At 35.9% G+C, this 17593-nt stretch overlaps 1 protein-coding gene and 1 long non-coding RNA gene across 2 annotated transcripts; both read right to left on the bottom strand.

The window, feature by feature from the left end:
- Window positions 1-312: 312 nt before the first annotated feature.
- LOC124168689 (trypsin-7-like) lies at window positions 313-13923 on the bottom strand. The gene is made up of 7 exons (XM_046546955.1): window positions 13672-13923; window positions 7482-7595; window positions 6427-6515; window positions 4877-5012; window positions 3522-3635; window positions 2786-2920; window positions 313-459 (listed from the first exon to the last, which is right to left on the bottom strand). Exons 1-7 carry the CDS (start codon window positions 13921-13923, stop codon window positions 313-315), a joined length of 987 nt encoding a protein of 328 aa, XP_046402911.1.
- A 1862-nt stretch (window positions 13924-15785) lies between these two features.
- Window positions 15786-17258, bottom strand: LOC124169653. Its single transcript, XR_006867184.1, has 3 exons — window positions 16958-17258; window positions 16715-16820; window positions 15786-15981 (listed from the first exon to the last, which is right to left on the bottom strand). It is a non-coding gene; the product is annotated as an uncharacterized LOC124169653 (long non-coding RNA).
- Between the last annotated feature and the right edge of the window lie 335 nt (window positions 17259-17593).

Genomic DNA, 17593 nt, shown 5'->3' with positions numbered 1-17593 from the left:
TTTAAAAATTATTTGCTTGAAAAAATTTTATTTTCATTAAAGACATTTGCGATTTTTGCTCCTAAGGGGGGGGGGGGGGTCAGCTGCCCCACGCTGGGTACGCCCATGAATGGTAGGATGTAGCCATATGGTCACGGTGGGTGGAAATGAGTTAATAAGTACCTATTATTCGATTTGCATAAATGAGCAGTAAACATATTGATTTTCAATTTAAAAATAATTTATTAAAAAAAATATTTTACATCAGAAGTTAGAAAGTTTATCTTGAAGTAAATACATTGAATAAATATTAAGATTTTTGTGTTGAGATTCCTATACTCCTGATTTTTGCGAGATCCAGTTTCGGAGTGCTGATACCCTTGAGTACACGCCAGGGTAACCAGGGTACCCACAGCCGTATCCGTAAGAAACGATTCCAATGAGTTTCCCGTTCTGCACCAAGGGGCCTCCAGAATCACCCTGAAAACGGATAGAAAAAAATGTGATTGTACAAATTTACTCGAAGTCTTTTGGAATCCCAGAGTAGGGGTACGTGTTCAATGGTGATGAAATATATATAGATCTAATCTCGATATTTGTTTCAGAACAGTGTTTATTAGAATCAGCGGCGTAACTAGGAATATTATTTGTGGGGTGGGGACCTGGATTAAAAACCTTGGCAACATTGGACCTGGGGGATCGGGGGGGGGGGGGACACCCGCCCCCCTCACTGCCATGTCTGTCTGTCTTGTCTCACTGCCATGATATTAATAAATGACATTTAACTTTAAGCAGATTCAGTTATTATATGTCAAAACTAGACAATATTTTAAAATAATTTTATTATTTCTCTCTGGCTTTTGGGGGACCTAATCCCTCATCCTTCCCTTAGTTACACCACTGTTTAGAATTTAGTAGTTTGAGCCTCATTCAGGTCTCCGAGACTCGAGCATATCGATACCTCGACTGCACAAACGCTCAACAATCGCCCACCGAATGAAATCGGCTCATGAAGTACTACGAGGGCTACTCAGGGGCGCTGCCAGGAATTAACCCCTTGCGCTGTAATGACGAGTCTAGCTTGTCATGAACTTTCGACGCCAAACCGCGCAATGACGAGTGTCTCTCGTCATCGGATTTTCATAGTTTTAGCATTATTTAGAGGAAAAATATAATTATTTTGAAAGCTTAAAAATGTTAAAACATACATAATATAAATAAATAATTCATAATCTCTATCGTAACAGGCTCAACTTTGTGGAGGTTCATTCTAATAAATAAAAGCGAACAAACTATGTATAAATCCACCAATTTATTTTTGTGGTACTACTAGTTTCGACGCAGCGGCGTCATCATCAGGTACAAAGGCTACAAAGAAACAAACATCCTTATATATCATGTGGTATCGGGAGGAAGAAGGTAGGTGGAAGGGGTGGCTGGGAAATCTGAGGTGTGTGATTGGGCGTTGTGGGAGGGTGGTGAGAGTTGGAGAGGGGTGGGGTGTCGTCGAAACTAGTAGTACCACAAAAATAAATTGGTGGATTTATACATAGTTTGTTCGCTTTTATTTATTAAATAATTCATATTTAAAGAAAAATGATGCATTGGAAGGATGAAAATGATTCTATTCGAGTAGCGATAGCTGTTTTCCATGTTTAATAATCACATTTTATTTCACGGTCCTACGATTATTACAAATTACAAAATATAATTTCATAACCTACCATTTAAAAGAGAACCACAGAAAAAATAAATAGAAAATAGGAACACGATACTCAGAAAATTAATCGAAGTGGAAGGGATTAAGGGTGGGGGAGGTTTAGGTGCTACTAATACCAGGGTGTGTGGGGTATGGAATACCCACCAGGATAAGCGGCAGGTGCGAGAATATAAATTGCGGAATTTTAAGATAAATGGGTCAAAATGGTGATTTTTACGGCTTTCTGAGGGATATCTTATTAATCCTTTCAGTATTCTATTAGTAATATCAATCCAATGTAGCAAAATGGATTTAACTTCAAAATTTCTCTAAGCGATAGAGTGGACATTATATTATTGCCTTAATTCATTATAGGCAGTATACATTTTCAAATATTTTAAATCGGAAAGCTTGGATAATAAAAAATTTCGCTGCTATCAATCGGATAAACCAGAGACCAGTCTCTGAAGTATGAAATATTTTCGATTTCTAAGATGCCGCGAGAGATGGGAAGTATTCGTGTTCATATGCTACAATAATGGCCGGAGTTTTATGTTGGGTGAGGCAGCAATCCTGCCGGGGGTGTAGGGGCTATATAGTACCCCCCAGTGATAAGGGGGTATTCCCGGGGCCCTTCCGAGGAAAAATTGTTTAAATTAGTATCTGGAAACAGCATTTTAAGGACTATCTTATCGTTAGACTAAAATGTTTTGGTATTTCTTCAAGTTTTTTTTTCTGAAAAATTACCTTAAAAATAAAAGGGAGGGCGGCAGGCTCCCTCTGGGTCCCCAAAACTCTGCTCATGGCTAAAATTAAATACTCTGAGACTATCGCACGTTGTCTCCAAATTCTTTCACGAGTGTTGATTCTCAACTTTTGCCACGCAACGCAACGCAGACGAATTGAGCGCTGTTGGCATATTGCCTAGCATTTCTGTATTTATCATGAGGCGCCAATTAGCTGTTGGTTTGAAGAAGAGTGAAAAATGGCAGCTAGCATACATTCATTTTATTTTTTTATGTCAAAGTAGTAAATCTAAAATTTCATTGATTTTTCAGGATACATTTTCGCCAATTTTTCATAAGTATAGCATATGAAGTGGCTTACCTGGCAGGAGTCTGCCTCCTCTGATCCGGCGCACAGCATTCTGTCCGTCATGGTGCTGTACACGTTGTCGCAGACGGAGTCGTCGACGACAGGAACTAAGACGTGAAGAAGGTCGGGAGAACCCGTTCCTCCAGACTTGAAAAGGAATAATAGTGCTAAATGAGAAAATAATGCCATAAAATTCATAGCAACTTCCCCCTCCTCCACTGGTAGTCCATATGTTAAGAATTTGGATCTGTGAAACAGTTCCCTTTTTTACTTATTGAAAGTTATTTTAATCAAAACGGATTACTGGGATTATATTTCATGGCTTGTCTTAATTGGCGAAGGTTCTAAATCATTACATCGATTATTTTTACGCTTCGTATTTTTATGAAAATCACTTTTTTAGCTGAAAAATCTCAAAGTTTTCTCTAAAATGAACTTGAGTATATTTCCTTTACATCCAATGGTGATAATACTCAATTGTGGTTTTGTTAACTATTAATCTAGACCACGTGATACGTGGAGAAACCAATTTTCAGACCGATGGGAGCTCTTTTAATTTTGGCCAAATTGTGGAATTTCACTATTTCGTGAATTATTACGTATCTTAACAACGAAGGGAGTTACACTGTTGCGTCATAGGGTTCAACTAAATCGTAAGAACTGGCAGAGTGACCAGGAAAAGCCGCAGGTCTTATACTCAAGATGTTATTCGGCGATAATGAGAAGGATTAATTCAGTTGCTACTTACAGATGTCGTTCCCCAACCAGACACGTCAGCCACCGTACCAGGAACTACTTGCTCCCCCGGAGAAGGAAGGGCAATAGGCTGAACAGTTGGTCCGAATACGAACGGAGTTGATACCTGAAACCACAGAGTAGAGTGGCAATTGAAAAAAATACACTTCAACGAAAGAGCTTTTATTTTGATCTCTACAAGTTATTCAATCAGTTTATTTGTCGTTAAATGATATAAATCACTATAGGCATTGTCAAAAAATATTATTTACATACAGAAATGAAAAGGGGAAAACAATATGAAACAAATTGATACATAAAACTATGTATACGTCAGGTATTACAATATATTACAATGATGATTGACCCTTTAGACACAAAGACATTCGAAATACCCGGACATGTATTCTTCAACTGAATACAGGGGTTTCCTGCACAACCATTTCTGGGCCATGTTGTTAAAATTATTGGTGTCTTTTAATTTCACCTCCCTTGGCTGTATGTTGTATGCCTTAATAGCCATGTTTTTAAAATTATTTTTGGTCTTTGACAGTCTGTAGACTGGTGTATCCAGGTATTCTTTTATGCCTGGTGTTATTAAAATTGAAGACCAGACTCCAAAAGTGCCACTTCGTTATTTTCATAATTTTCGGTGCCTTCAAGGTTTGTCATTTGAGGCATGTATAGAAGTCTAGTGGTCGTACTCTATGGGATATTATTGTTTATTTATTTATATTCATACCACCGAAAACAGCACATACATTTACATCGGGGTTCATTCAACAATTACACGTGCACGAACAACCATGCCCAAAGGGATAGTGGCAACCTATCCAGTCGAGACTCGAACCCTCGAACTATTGTTTTGTCTGGAGAGAATTTTACCCCGCTGCCACTGAGGCCGTCTATTGTAAGAATTAACAAGCTAATTTTTAATAATTTTGTTAAATTTATGAAGTACGGTAATGTTATCTGCCGAACAAATGTGACCATGATACTATGAAAGGAAGCGAATTCGCTAGATTTTCGTAATGATTCCGATTAAATTTATGTATTCGCGATACAAAATAATTTGGCATTAAAGAAAATTCAAAGATTTCTGGGCGTATCGCTTGAATGACGATGTTTCCAGTTTCCTTACAGTGTTGCATTACCATGCCTGACAACGTTTAGATAATTGACTCCCCTATTTTCATCTGGTTTGTGAGAGAGAATCGTGAAGATTGTAAAAAAGTCAGCCGTCGTTAAGTCGTACCTAGAGGACTTAAACCGTGGGAGACTTTCGCTGAAATTTATATGTATCCAAAGTGGGAAAAGCGTGATAACTTCGCCATTGCTTTGAAGCTTTGGTAAAGTTTTGTTACCTACCTCGAGCAGTGAAATGTCATAGTCCAATCTGTATCCGAAACCAGGGTTTTGGATTATTCTAGCCACGCTGTGGATGACTCCTCCTGCGGTCTTGTCCCCGCTTCCAGCTTTTAGCGTTATTTCCCCTGCAGATAATCTGGGAATAAAATGTTTCGCATTATAAATAGAACAAATATGTGTGTAATGCGTTATCTCGGCCATGACTTCATTGAATCGACTTGAAATAATTAAAAGTAAAAAAACTTTGTATTTTCACATGAATTTATTAAAGTACGGCCTAAATATCGACGTGCCACGCCGTTCTGGTATATTTGAATGGAAGGCAGAGACTGTATAGTCATAGCACATGGATTTCTAAAGAAACACCAAAGAGGTGTGAGTTTAGGGGTGGGGTTTTTCTTTGAGTTTTTGGGATTTTTTCGTCTTTTGAAAGAAATGTGTGTGCGGCTGTATGTATTCTGTCTTCCATTGAAATCTACCAGGTGATCACGTGCCACGTCGAAACCTAGGTCATACTTTCATAAATTCATGTGGAGTTACAAAGTTTTTTGCTTTTCATTAAGCATTTATGTCATCTTAAGATTATTTGCTAAGTTTATGTGACATTTTTTCGCATGAAGTAGTAATGGACTGATCCAGAATAAAAATTTTAGTAAGCCATAGACGCGTGAATTTCCCACGTTCGGTGAGGGGTAGCATGTAATATCAGTTCTCATTTTTTACTCCACCGAATATTCTCTTTCATTTACAAGTGAGGTGTTATTCTACGTTTTTTCCAACTACAATAGAACCTCGTTTACCCGGGTTAACTGGGACCGCACATGATGGGGATAGACGAAAATCCGGATATACCGGAAGCAATAGGAATATCGATGAAAACAATAAGTACTGTACTGTAATGGAATTAACTTATCATTTATTTATCATGGAATCAACCATCAGCACAACTCACTTCAGAATACATTTCATGCAAAGGAGAAATGCGTGTAGTTTTTGTTTACAAATAAATCGTTTGATTTCTTTGTTTTATTTTTGTGTGACGTTTAATTGCTGTTTGATCGCGTAATCGGTAGTTTACCAAAATTTCAGGCATTCACTGAACTCACATATCGTTTAAATTTATTATATTGTTTGTTTTTTTGCTTATTTTTTACATTGAAAAGTGCAATATCATATGGTACTTTTTGTGGAACATCGGACCGGATTCTTGATCCGGATAAACCGAAGAGCCGGATAATTGAGGTCCGGATAAACGAGGTTTTATGCATGTACAAAATGGGACCCAAGTGGGAGGGCTGAGGTGTACCAAAGGTGAATTAAAAGGATTAATTCATAAATCTATATGCTCTGTGCCACCTCACACTTAATGAGGGTTTTCGTTCGGATGCGTTCAAAGGGCTCACTAGGGTTTGATCCCGGGTCCCTTCGATTAGTATTCAGCGTTCCACTCTCTGTAACACAGTAGTCCAAAAATGGGTCTTAAACTACGGAAAGCGATTTTCAATTTCATGAGGAAAGTGATTAGTTATTATACCGTCAAAGTTACTCACCCGTCGGTGCAATGGGCTGCTGTGATGGCGTAAGTTGTACTGATAATTGAAGCTCCGCAGATGTGGCGTCCGTCGTGTCGCATTGAAAGCTGGAAAAAAGGTTGAATCGTGAGTTGAATGTGGCTTTAAGTAACAACCCAGGGTTCGAAGTATTATGTTGTGTAAATGAAGAGTAAGGTTTCGGGCTGTAATTTAGGGGTTGGCCTCATTCTTATTTTTCCTCGAATTTGATATTTCAACCTCCTAAAATGTGCTATGGGGAGTAGAATCGATATTTTCAAGAAACATGTCGATTTCAACATTTATAAGTCACTCAATATCCAGAATGCAATAACAAGTAAGTTTCTCAAATCGACAAACACAACATTTCTTGGGCTCCTCTGTTCCATCCGGAATCGCTAAACAGAAATGAAATTTCGCTTCCTATATTCCAAACATTTATTTTTTCCTTGGTTTTTAACACATTTTGTCATTTTCAATTTATATTTATGTTATTTTGTTGAAATCGTAGTCGGTTGAATTCATAATTGAACCTGTATTTTTTCCCTGTTGTGTAGGAAAGTACATTTTGCGGCAATGGCTTATGTTGGGTAGAGTAAAATTTTTTTGAAAAAAAAAAAATCGTTTTAAAGGTTAGAATTTACTCGTTTATCGTAAGGAAATAAATAAATAAATAAATCAATTTGAATAGATTAAAAATTCTGCCTCTTAGTTATTACCTTAATTTTCATGACATTTTAGGTTTAGTACTATTGGAGGGATTTGAGGTGCGTTACTTTAGTCATTGAAATCTTATTTTGAGTAATAAACTCTAATTTCCAGAGTAATTTTTGATACCATAGTGAAAGTTGTGAACTGTAGAAATACAGTCCGCTTTGCAAAATTTTGATATTATTTAACAAAGTGAAGTCTTTAGCATCGGTTATGGGCATGCGAAAAAATAACTCTCTCTTGGTGGCTACATGATTTGCATATGATTACCATAAGTTGTGTAAGTATACAGTTATTATCACTTGAAAGACCAAAAAACTCCCGCATGATTTATATGAACTTACCTGATACGGGTAGGACTCAATCGGAGCATGAGAACCTCCAATTATCTTTCCATCCGGCAGTGGACGCCGCAATGTTGGCCCCCCTGTTTGAACAAATGATTGAGGAGGATCAAACTTTTGTATTAAATCGTACGGATCAAGGGCGTACCCAGGATCAAAACTAGAGGGGTGCAAGCCGTGGTCGTTCAAGTTGTAACACAGAAAAGGCTAAGGAAACCAAAAGTTCAAGAAAATCATGACAACTCTTTATTATTTCTTAATATTAATTGCTCGAAAAAATATAATTTTAATCACTGTTTTATAATAATATCACTTTTTTTAGGATGTAAAAAAAATTTGTTCAAAACTTTCGTTTTAAACTAAATTTACTTGTGCTTCTGGGGGGGGAGGGGTGCTGCCCCCTGTTGCCTCCCGCTGGGTAGCCCATGATAGGATGAATTTTATTAGCGTTTCATTTCCGTTTATTTTTCATTAGATAATTTTATATTATTATTTACATTAATATGTGGAAGTGGAGTCATCAATGTGTGAGGTAATAAATCTCTTCATAGTGAGCCTTTTTTTCGTAGTTAAAAGATTGATCAATAATTATGAGAAATTTTTAAAAATGTGGCTAAAACAATTAATTTTCTTTACCCTCTCAATGAGGTAAAAAAAACTATCGGGAAAGGCTCGTAACTAGAACTAGCAGGAGGACTAAAAATGTGATAACGACATTCTGGAAGGAATCACCTATTACCTGCATCCCTGACTTTTATAACAAAATTTATTTATATAATTTTTCAATCACGTTAACATGATTGGTACTATTTTCAGGAATTGTTTCCCCATAACAGTGAGTTTGTTTATAAACTCCCTCGTTCGAATGTGTGCCCATTTTCGAAAAAAATGTACTTATGCTTTTCTCATATTAAGATTTATGCAGTGGAGTCATAGTGCCGTAACGGCGATCCGGCTCTGGTTAACAAAAGACACAAAAGTCAAAATAGCCTCAAAATTACTAATTGATACATTTGTAACCAAAACAAAAAATAGTAATATAATTTAAATAATGACTTGATATAAAAAAGCACGCACAGAGTAATATTTCACTTCTAAAGACCGTGAAAGAAAGTGCGTTCCGGCACTGCTAATTTTGCCATGACGTCATTGACTTTATGCCCTCTGTAGTTGGAATATTTCCTCGATTAAGAAACTTTAATAGTAAGTCAGTGTCTGGGAATAGTAGGTGTTAAGTATAGTATGGACCATGTCAGTTTAAGCGAAAAATGGGAAATATTTACTCTAAGAAAGTCAACACATTTTCTGCAAAAGGTGGAAATATGAACAGGAATTTTTTTATAATCAGTGAAAAATATTTGTATATATAATAAATGTGCTGTACTTTAATCGATTTATTGGCCAAAATGCTTGCGTTAAATGCATCCACGTGAAAAAAATTAACCCACGAGAGCTTAAAACATCGGTAACCGAACTTATTTCTTTAAGACTCATCATCATTCATGGTTCAGAAGGGCTTAATGCGATCAGGACTTTTTCCATAATCTGTGAAAAATCAATCTATGTCCTAACAATTCACAAAACAGTATCTTAAACTGCGTCAACGGTAAAAATTAACTCACGACAACTCTTAACCTTTACAAATGAACTTCTTAGTCCTAACGTTATGTAAAAAATTAAAGACTAGTGAAGAGCTTGATTGTAGTGTAGCGCTTTACGGTGCGGAAACATGGACGCTTAGGAGGGATGACGAGAGAAGACTGGAGGCGTTTGAGATGTGCGTCTGGAGAAGAATTGAGAAGGTGAAGTGGACGGAAAGGAGGAGGAACGACGAAGTGCTGGACATGGTGGGTGAAGAGGCAGATTTTAGATGAAATACGGAGGAGACAAGGTATGGATTGAGCGAGTACTTAACGCGAGGGAATTTTGAAAACACTACTACAGGTTACAGAGGGTAGGATGCCAGGTATACAAGAAAGAGGAAGGAAGAGAATAGGATTTTTAAATGGAATGGAAGGTAGTTGGCCGTTGTGTGATATGAATAGGAAATTCTCAGATGGTGGAAGAGAAAGCGCTTCATGGAAACCTAACACAAGTTGTACGCTATTTTGATGAATAAATAATATTGTACCAATAAAAATTGTGTGTGCAGACGATGCCACAAATTTCACGGTAACGACCGAATGTTTCCAAGAATGGGGTTTCGACCGTCCAAATTTCGTTGACGAGATGGAAAGGGTAGCAAAATACTCACCAATAGTGCATGCCACCAAGCAGGATAGGATCGTCAGTCGATACATGGTATATTACTCCACGAATGGCTGTGATGAGAATCATCAAATGTGTTGGGATTTTATAGGGGTTCTCCTACTTTTGCTCTGCATTTTTTTCTAGGATCGCTGATATTGAATTTTCATGGTAAATCCTTCAGTGATATTATTTTAAGGCCGCCTCTCATAGCCTTGTAATCATAATATCTTCTACCTACCTTATCAGCGTTGGGTGAGAATTCTGTTAAAAAAATGGCCGTGACACTCATGATTCAAACGAGAAATACCGCAATCTTTGTTGATGTTTGATCGCTACGCTTGAATAAATTTATTCAATTCTCGCTCAAGCATCCGAAAAGAGTATTGAAACACAATATTTAATAAATGGCAGGTAGTTATATTAAAAATTCATCATCACGTCAATAAACATTAGATAGGTTTTTCCTCTCTGGTTAATAGCTCTCCACTGAATTTTCCGATAAGCTAATTTTTTATCTCTCGATTATTTTGCTTGAATTCCTTCATCCATTACTAAAATACTACTAATTAGTAATAATTATTAAAAATAATTAGTAGTGTTTTGATTTAGTAAAAATTAATAATAATTATTATTAACAGAATCCATAACCTTTCTTTGACGTTATTCCTTATCACTTTTCATTCAGTGGCTGCCCTCATCGGGCCATCGTTGTCATGTTTTGACGATTAAGGTTTACCATCTTCTTCATATGTTTTCTCGAAAAATTCTCTTTTATCCCACTCTTCTAAGGAGGTCAACATTGCTCACACAAATTACTCATTTGATCTTCATTATTCTTCTGTAACACCTCACGTCGAATGGTTTCTCCCTTAATTATCTGCTTATAAGTTTTTAAAGATATTTTAGCCTATCGTAACACCCTTCTCATAAGACGTACTTGATTTGACTTAATTACTGAATGCCCTCCATAATTCTTCAATAAATTATGGTGACTTGCCCATGGTTATTTTTGATCGTAATTCGTATGGCTTAACGAATATTACACAAATTTTTGTAACAATAACATAACCAGTGATTCTATAGTAGTAATAAAAAAAAAATTCGTTTGCTTGGACAAGTAATGCCACACGAATTAGGCTCGTAGCTAGAAATTTGTTTGGGAGGGCCTGCTTGGGCGGTATGAGGGTTGCCTATTATTCTTATATGTTTGGGCCAAAAAATCATAATTTTGTTATATAAGCTAGCTATAAATTTCGTTATTCCATCTGAGTGGTTGCCCAAGAAATTTATATCACGCAAAAAAACTATTTTCTCATTCCTTTACTTAAACTCGTTGAAATTACAATTATTGCAATACTTTTAATAAAGGGTAGATGTACATTTTAAAATGTTATTGAATTCGTTTCTTGTATTTTTAAGCGCATAAAATTTTTCTTTTGGCGGAGTATTATAGTTGAATGTACAGTAAATTGTGAGTCGTTCAATGGAAAGAATGTTGGGTAAAATCAGGTGCTAAATCCAACCGAATGGCTGACAGAATCTTTTAATTCGGTATTAGACCACATCAGTGGCACTGCGAACCTATATCGACAATGAAATTAACTTTAATAGTACAAATTTAATTGAATCATAAATTCAGTAGTCTCCGCTGCGGTGTGTGTAACCGTAGATTTTCCATCCAAAGTTTTCACACCCAAGTTAAATTGGTCGTTGGACCCGTAACTTTTTCTTGAGCGTGATTTTATTTTAATTCCCTCGTGCAGTTTGATAAGAAAAAGTGACCAAATATTCACTGCGGTTAGGATTCATTAAATTTGGGAGAAATCTTTATCGTCATTTAGTAAATATATCTAGTCATCTTTGAAAATTTACTGAGTCAAATGCCTTTAAAAAATTCTTATAGTGCTTAAGTATGTAGGTGAAGTTTGGTAAGAAGTGAGATTTAGTTTTATGATATGCTATGCATCAAGTTTTAAATTAAATTAAAATTCTATGCTATTGAACCGATTATAAATCGTATTTATTGCGTTTTTTGTGTACTTTTAGTGGAAGGAAGGTGTGAAGTCACATCTTATTTTAACTTTGTGGTTTCCACCATTGTGCAAAGCCGTTCAAGGCTAAATTATAGAAAATTCTGCTTATGCTTTATTAGTTACGGTTACCTACTTGGGTGAACTTGATTTTATTTCTTGTTTGAAACTACTATTTCTTTCAATGGATCTAATTATATTGATATAAATCAAAACCAAATGGGACCAAGCTTGTTTTAATTAATCCAATAACCTAGAAATAGTGGTCTTATCAAAAAGCCTGCTCTAGAAATTTCGTCATACATCTGTATTTATCCTTGCAATACAAGGCGCATATTTGCTAGTAATACGTTTATATGTGAGGGAATTGGGTCAAGTTTACCGTAAATAGGTCGAGATAGTAGACACTTTATTATGGAATCCATGCGTCACAGCATTCCAGATGTTAAGCGAAATATCTGGGCAATCTTAAGCGAATAGAGATAGCCTCATATCGTGATATGACGGTGCCTGTTGATGTTTGAATATTTTCCTTATAAAGTCGTGAATGAATGAGTTTCTTTCAAGGACATTACTGAATTTGGAAAGCTTTAGAAAGCCGTGTTACAACGCTAGATTTTGTACCAGCGGATTTGGTAAATAATTTGTGTTCTTACCTTAGTTTGCTCGTAAGGAATGAGTATAATTAGCAGCGATTTAAGTAAAAATATTATGTCACTAAACTAAGCTGAAGATTTATGAAACTAATTTGACTCTGATCTTATTAAATCCGAAACTATAATTTAGTTATTTCGTATTGTTACAGAAAATCAATTTTTTTCACCTCTCTTTTCTATTTTTATTTTCCAGGTCTGAGTTACAGGTATTTTTGCTCTCACGAAGGTGCTTATCGAACATAGACGATTGATTGCCGGTAGTTGGAGCACTTCATCTTACAATTTCTATTCAAGGCCTCTATTCCTTATATTCAATTACCATTCATAGTTCATACTTAAATTCTATTGCATTTCCACCAATAAAGCATGAAGCAATTTCTCAAACTTGCGTAGGTGGTTGTATCATCTGTCCGCTGTTTTGAAGGACGCCTATATACCACATTCTCCGGGCAAGTTCCTTTCCCAGAACAGTTTCTCTCTGAGAGGATTTTTAATGTAGTTTGAAGAAAAATCAAGCCGGGATTTAAAGAGGCACCTTTAGTTAAGGTTCCAAAAGTTACTCTCACTACATTACCACTCGTTATGCGTGTTATGAGGTCAATGCAGTCTCTTGGGTGTCAGCTATAGGTATGGGATTCGTAAATAAAATGACTTAGACGCGAATTATGGCAGAAAAAATTATGAATGCATGCTGATTTGCATGCTTTCAATTAGAAATTTATTAAATTTCAAATCAAAAGGGAATTTTAGAAACATTTAAATTTGAATTTACACATTTCAAAAGAAAATGGAATTGCAGAATTAGGACATAACACAATTTAAGAAGTATTCAATTTGAATTTAAGCATTCCAAAAGAGAAAGACATAATAGAATTGTATAAATTATAATGTAGACATAAGTGGTTTCATTTACTTGGTGGATACATTTTCCAAACTTTCAGATGAAAATAATCCACCATTTCATAATGTTTGGTGGATATTGGCACATCACAAAAGAAAACGAAATTTGAGAAATATTTAAATTTGAATTTACACAATTCAAAAGAAAAAGACATTATAGAGTTGTTGAGATTAGAATTTAGACATCAGTGGGATCATTTACTTGGAGGATACATATTCCAAACTTTCAGACTTAAATAATCCACCATTTACAATGCTTTTGGTGGATATTAGCACATAATTTTTCAGTATTAAATTTTGTTCTTCCTGTAATATCACGGGTTTCCCCAAATTCTTCCAATTTTGGATGAGTACATAGAGCTCTTCCATCTTGGAGGTCTTCTGTCTCGCTGACTTTTCAGCTGGTCTGACGTTGTACATCGCGTCGTCCAGGTTATATCCTCCCTGCTTCTTAATGGTGAAGTGCTGCACCTTCTCTGCATGCACGCTGGTGTCCCCTCTCCTCCGGTCGCTGATCAACGTCGTCAGGACCATCATGAGGGCACTGGATGCCAATGCAACAGCATTAGATGGCTGCAACCACTTCATCGCCTTCCGAATTCCCATGATGGATCTTCTGGCTTATTCCCTGGACGCAAATAAAATGGAATAGAAAGATAAGCCACTAGTTAAGGGATTACGCGCTGAATCATTTAATATTTAATGGTATTTTGTAAATTTGCTGACCGAGGAAAATTTTCCGTGTGGAATTATAATTGGGTTCCAACTTACTTTCTTGGTTGGTAACGGAGCAAAACGTTTCGCGCTGGGAGGTAATTGGAATTCTTTCCGTTCAATGTGGTCGTTGTAATACTTCTCGCACGATTATGCAATATTTCTTACAAGCTTTTTGTAAGTGCTGGATTGCTTTGTAATTCGCTTGTAATCGCTATTGACTCTTCCTCGCCAATTCGCATTCAAGTGAATCAAGTGATGATTCCAAGAATGTATCTTGGTAACGGGCTCGGTTCATTGTTGCGGGATTAGTATGGGATTTTAGCCTTATGGAGTATCGTGTTATAATTTCCATGTGAAATTACCTAACAGATTTTTTTCTTAGAAGAAAATAATATTTTTATAATATATAAACGAATAATGTGCTATAAACCTAATGTAGCGTTTATCTGTGAGTGGTATTACTCTTCGTGCTTTTATTTAATCTCGAATGTAATCCGTTTTTCAGAATAATTATGATGCCTTCCGGCTTTACGCTACGTGGATATTCTGACACATATGGTAAATTGTATGTGTATCAAAGTAGATTTGCTCTCTGTTTATTATGAAATGTAAATTTTGTTTCTAAATTGGCGTTAAAAAATTGTTAATGTAAATATACCTTCACCATCTTGAGCGTTCTGTTCTAATTTCCACGTGCAATTATGCTTTGGATTGACTTTTTTTCTTAAAATACATTATAATTATATAAATATGAATCATATGCTTTAAACCTAATGGAGCATTTATATCCGCTTGGTTTATCCTCTTAAGGCTTGTCTTTTTATCTTGAATGATATCATATGTATGTGTATGTATCCTTTCTTCAGAAAAAGTTTGATTCCTTCCAGCTTTAGGCAAAGTGGATATTCAAACTCGAATGGAAAACCACGTACTTCAAAACGTTCTCTACCTTCTATAATCCTTTTTAAATTTACTTCATAATACTGGCGTTAAAGTTTGGTAATTTTAAGTCAATATTTATGAACTAACATTTGAGTATTTTATGAATTTACTCCTTGGACCACACTTATTTTTTCATAGAATGTGCTCAAAACGTAATGGAGTGATTATCTCTTCGTAGTATTTCTCTTCAGGCTTGTCTTTTTATTTATTTAATTAAATGCATTTTTTAGTTAAATGCTGAGACATTGCTGTCTTATCGCGACGTGGATATTTCGTCTCGTATAGGAAGTCAGGTAATTCTATGCGTACCGCACTTGCTTTTCTACGGTACTCTGATACACGAGGACTATATTATTAATTCATAGAATATATATATCCCGTAACCCGGAAATATACCAGTGCTGTATGGAATATTTACGGACCATACATTGGAAATATTTTCATCACACGCATATCAAGAATTTTTAAAAAGATATTACTATTGAAATACTTTTAATATTTAATAAAAATTTAATTTAGTCACTTATTTAACGGAGCATGGTGGTTATTGGGTACGTGGCTTTGCCGATAATCGAGGGGTCACGGGTTCGAATCTCGGATGAAACATTCGGAGACCCCTGAAAATAAAATTCTCTAAGTGTGAGGAGGCTCAGAGAAAGGAACTGGTCTTCCTCGCCTGAATTTGTGCAAATCACACGCTAATAACTTAGCTCGGAGTTAGCGCCATCCTCACCTATGCAAACTAACCTTAGGGTTGAATCACTGAATGATACCCATACATGGGGAATCATATGAAGTGAAAGAAATAATCATGATAATGATTCTTTATTCTAGTATGAACAAGTAAAAACACAAATGCATGTACAAAACACAAGGCATAGGTAAATATTTATTTTCATGTTTCTTTTCTTTGCTTCCCGTGGTTGTGGGTTGCACGAGTCCTTTTGCTGATGACAGCTCCAACAGCAGCTGTAGTGATTCCAGGGAAGCTTGCTTTGGATGCACCTGATTGAAATATCGAATTGTAGAAAGTTATAAATTGAATGGTAAATTTGTCAATTGAAACAGAAGGAAGGAATCAATTTATTAGATTAGCAATGAAAGTACTTTATAGCACTTCCACCACGTTCAAGCGTCAAGTTTCAATTTAATTTATCCGAACTTATATTTGGAGTAAGCTTCTCTACGGAATTGAGGTATGGGTGTTGAAAAACTAGAGGAAATCTATGTTGGTGATCTTTGAATTAATGGTGCTAGAGAAGAATGATAAGGATCAAATGGACCGACCTACTAACAATAAGTAATGAGTAAGTCCTAAGAAGAGGAGCCACATGGAAACTTTGATATGAAGACGGTATTATTTGAAGTTCTGCTTTTCAAATTCCATTCCCACGTTGCAGCCCCATGTTTTGGGTATACAAAAGATTTTACGTCATGATAACTTCTTACTCACTCGGAAAAATATATGGAATTCTCAAGAATGGGCATAATCCCATAATATGAGCGCCATGCACGGTGTCTTATATGATCCATACACGGGTCGGTTATATTAGCATTTTTAAAGAGGCGGTTATATTACGAACGGTAGTTAAGTTTTATTACGAATATGGTCAGTGTTTATAATAGACTGCAGTTATATAAGTTTTAGGTCCCTTGTGAAAGGAATGGCTCCTCAACGAAGTCATTGCATAAAAAGAAATAAATTCTCTGCTTTTTAAACTGTAATTCTTATACTCACCTGAAAAAGCTGTCAATGTCTTTTAATGGAGCATGCTCGTTTTTGTCGTGGTTATCTTCCGGTATTTGCAGAAGATGATTATGCATCTTTGCCTTCATTTCTGTGTCTGTTATAAGGTCCGTTGGGGGACAAGAATTATTAGATTAGAATTATATAGAATATTATATATTTATTCAATAAGAAGAAGAGACGTATTGACTATACAATTAAATAAATAAATACTGTAAAGTAACTGAATCTTACCGCATATGCAGAATATGCATTCATTGTGGACGGGAAGATGTACATCAATAATTTTCTTTGATGCGTCCTCACATTTAAGCATAACTATTCAGTATCTTCCTCATTAAGCCCATCACGATATAATGAATGAGTATTTTCCACAGACATCGGCCGATGCACTTTTCACCAGATCTAGCATACTATATTTTATGAATCTCTTTCTAAAATATATTACGCAACTTACTATGCCACTTACTCTCATATTGATTGCTTTTAGGCTATTTTAATGTGTAAAATTCTAATTTCGCTGTTATTATTTACATGGTTGCCATGGGTAGTGTTTTCTATTTAGCAGATTTGGCTTCGATTTATGCCATTGACATGTTTCATTTGCTCAGACTCTACGATGAAAACATAATTTTTCATGAATATAACTTATGTGTCTGGTTCATACGCTGACGATATGAAAAGGCCTTGAGGCTCTGTCGCGCGGCCTTAACTTACGAACAATATTCTGCTGGCATGAATTTTTTCTCATACTAGAAACATGTAAATTTACCTTTCCAGATGTACTCGATGGATTTCGGGGATCGTAAGTCACTTCGAGGTCCTACTTGCGCGAAAGCTGTGGTTTTATATTAACTTTGTTTGTGGTGA

Source organism: Ischnura elegans, chromosome 12 (genome assembly GCF_921293095.1).
Source record: "Ischnura elegans chromosome 12, ioIscEleg1.1, whole genome shotgun sequence".
NCBI classification, from domain to species: Eukaryota; Metazoa; Arthropoda; class Insecta; order Odonata; family Coenagrionidae; genus Ischnura; species Ischnura elegans.
Note: the sequence above shows the minus strand (reverse complement) of the source record. Positions and strands in the feature narration are given on the sequence as shown.

Bases quoted from the DNA above. Each gene is read 5' to 3' on its own strand.
- LOC124168689 (XM_046546955.1), bottom strand. From the start codon at position 13,923: ATGGGAATTCGGAAGGCGATGAAGTGGTTGCAGCCATCTAATGCTGTT. The intron at 7,596-13,671 runs GTACTCATCCAA...TTAATACAAAAG, and splicing joins CCAAGATGGAAGAGCTCTAT to TTTGATCCTCCTCAATCATT. The intron at 2,921-3,521 runs GTAAGTAGCAAC...TTCCTTTTCAAG, and splicing joins CTGGTTGGGGAACGACATCT to TCTGGAGGAACGGGTTCTCC.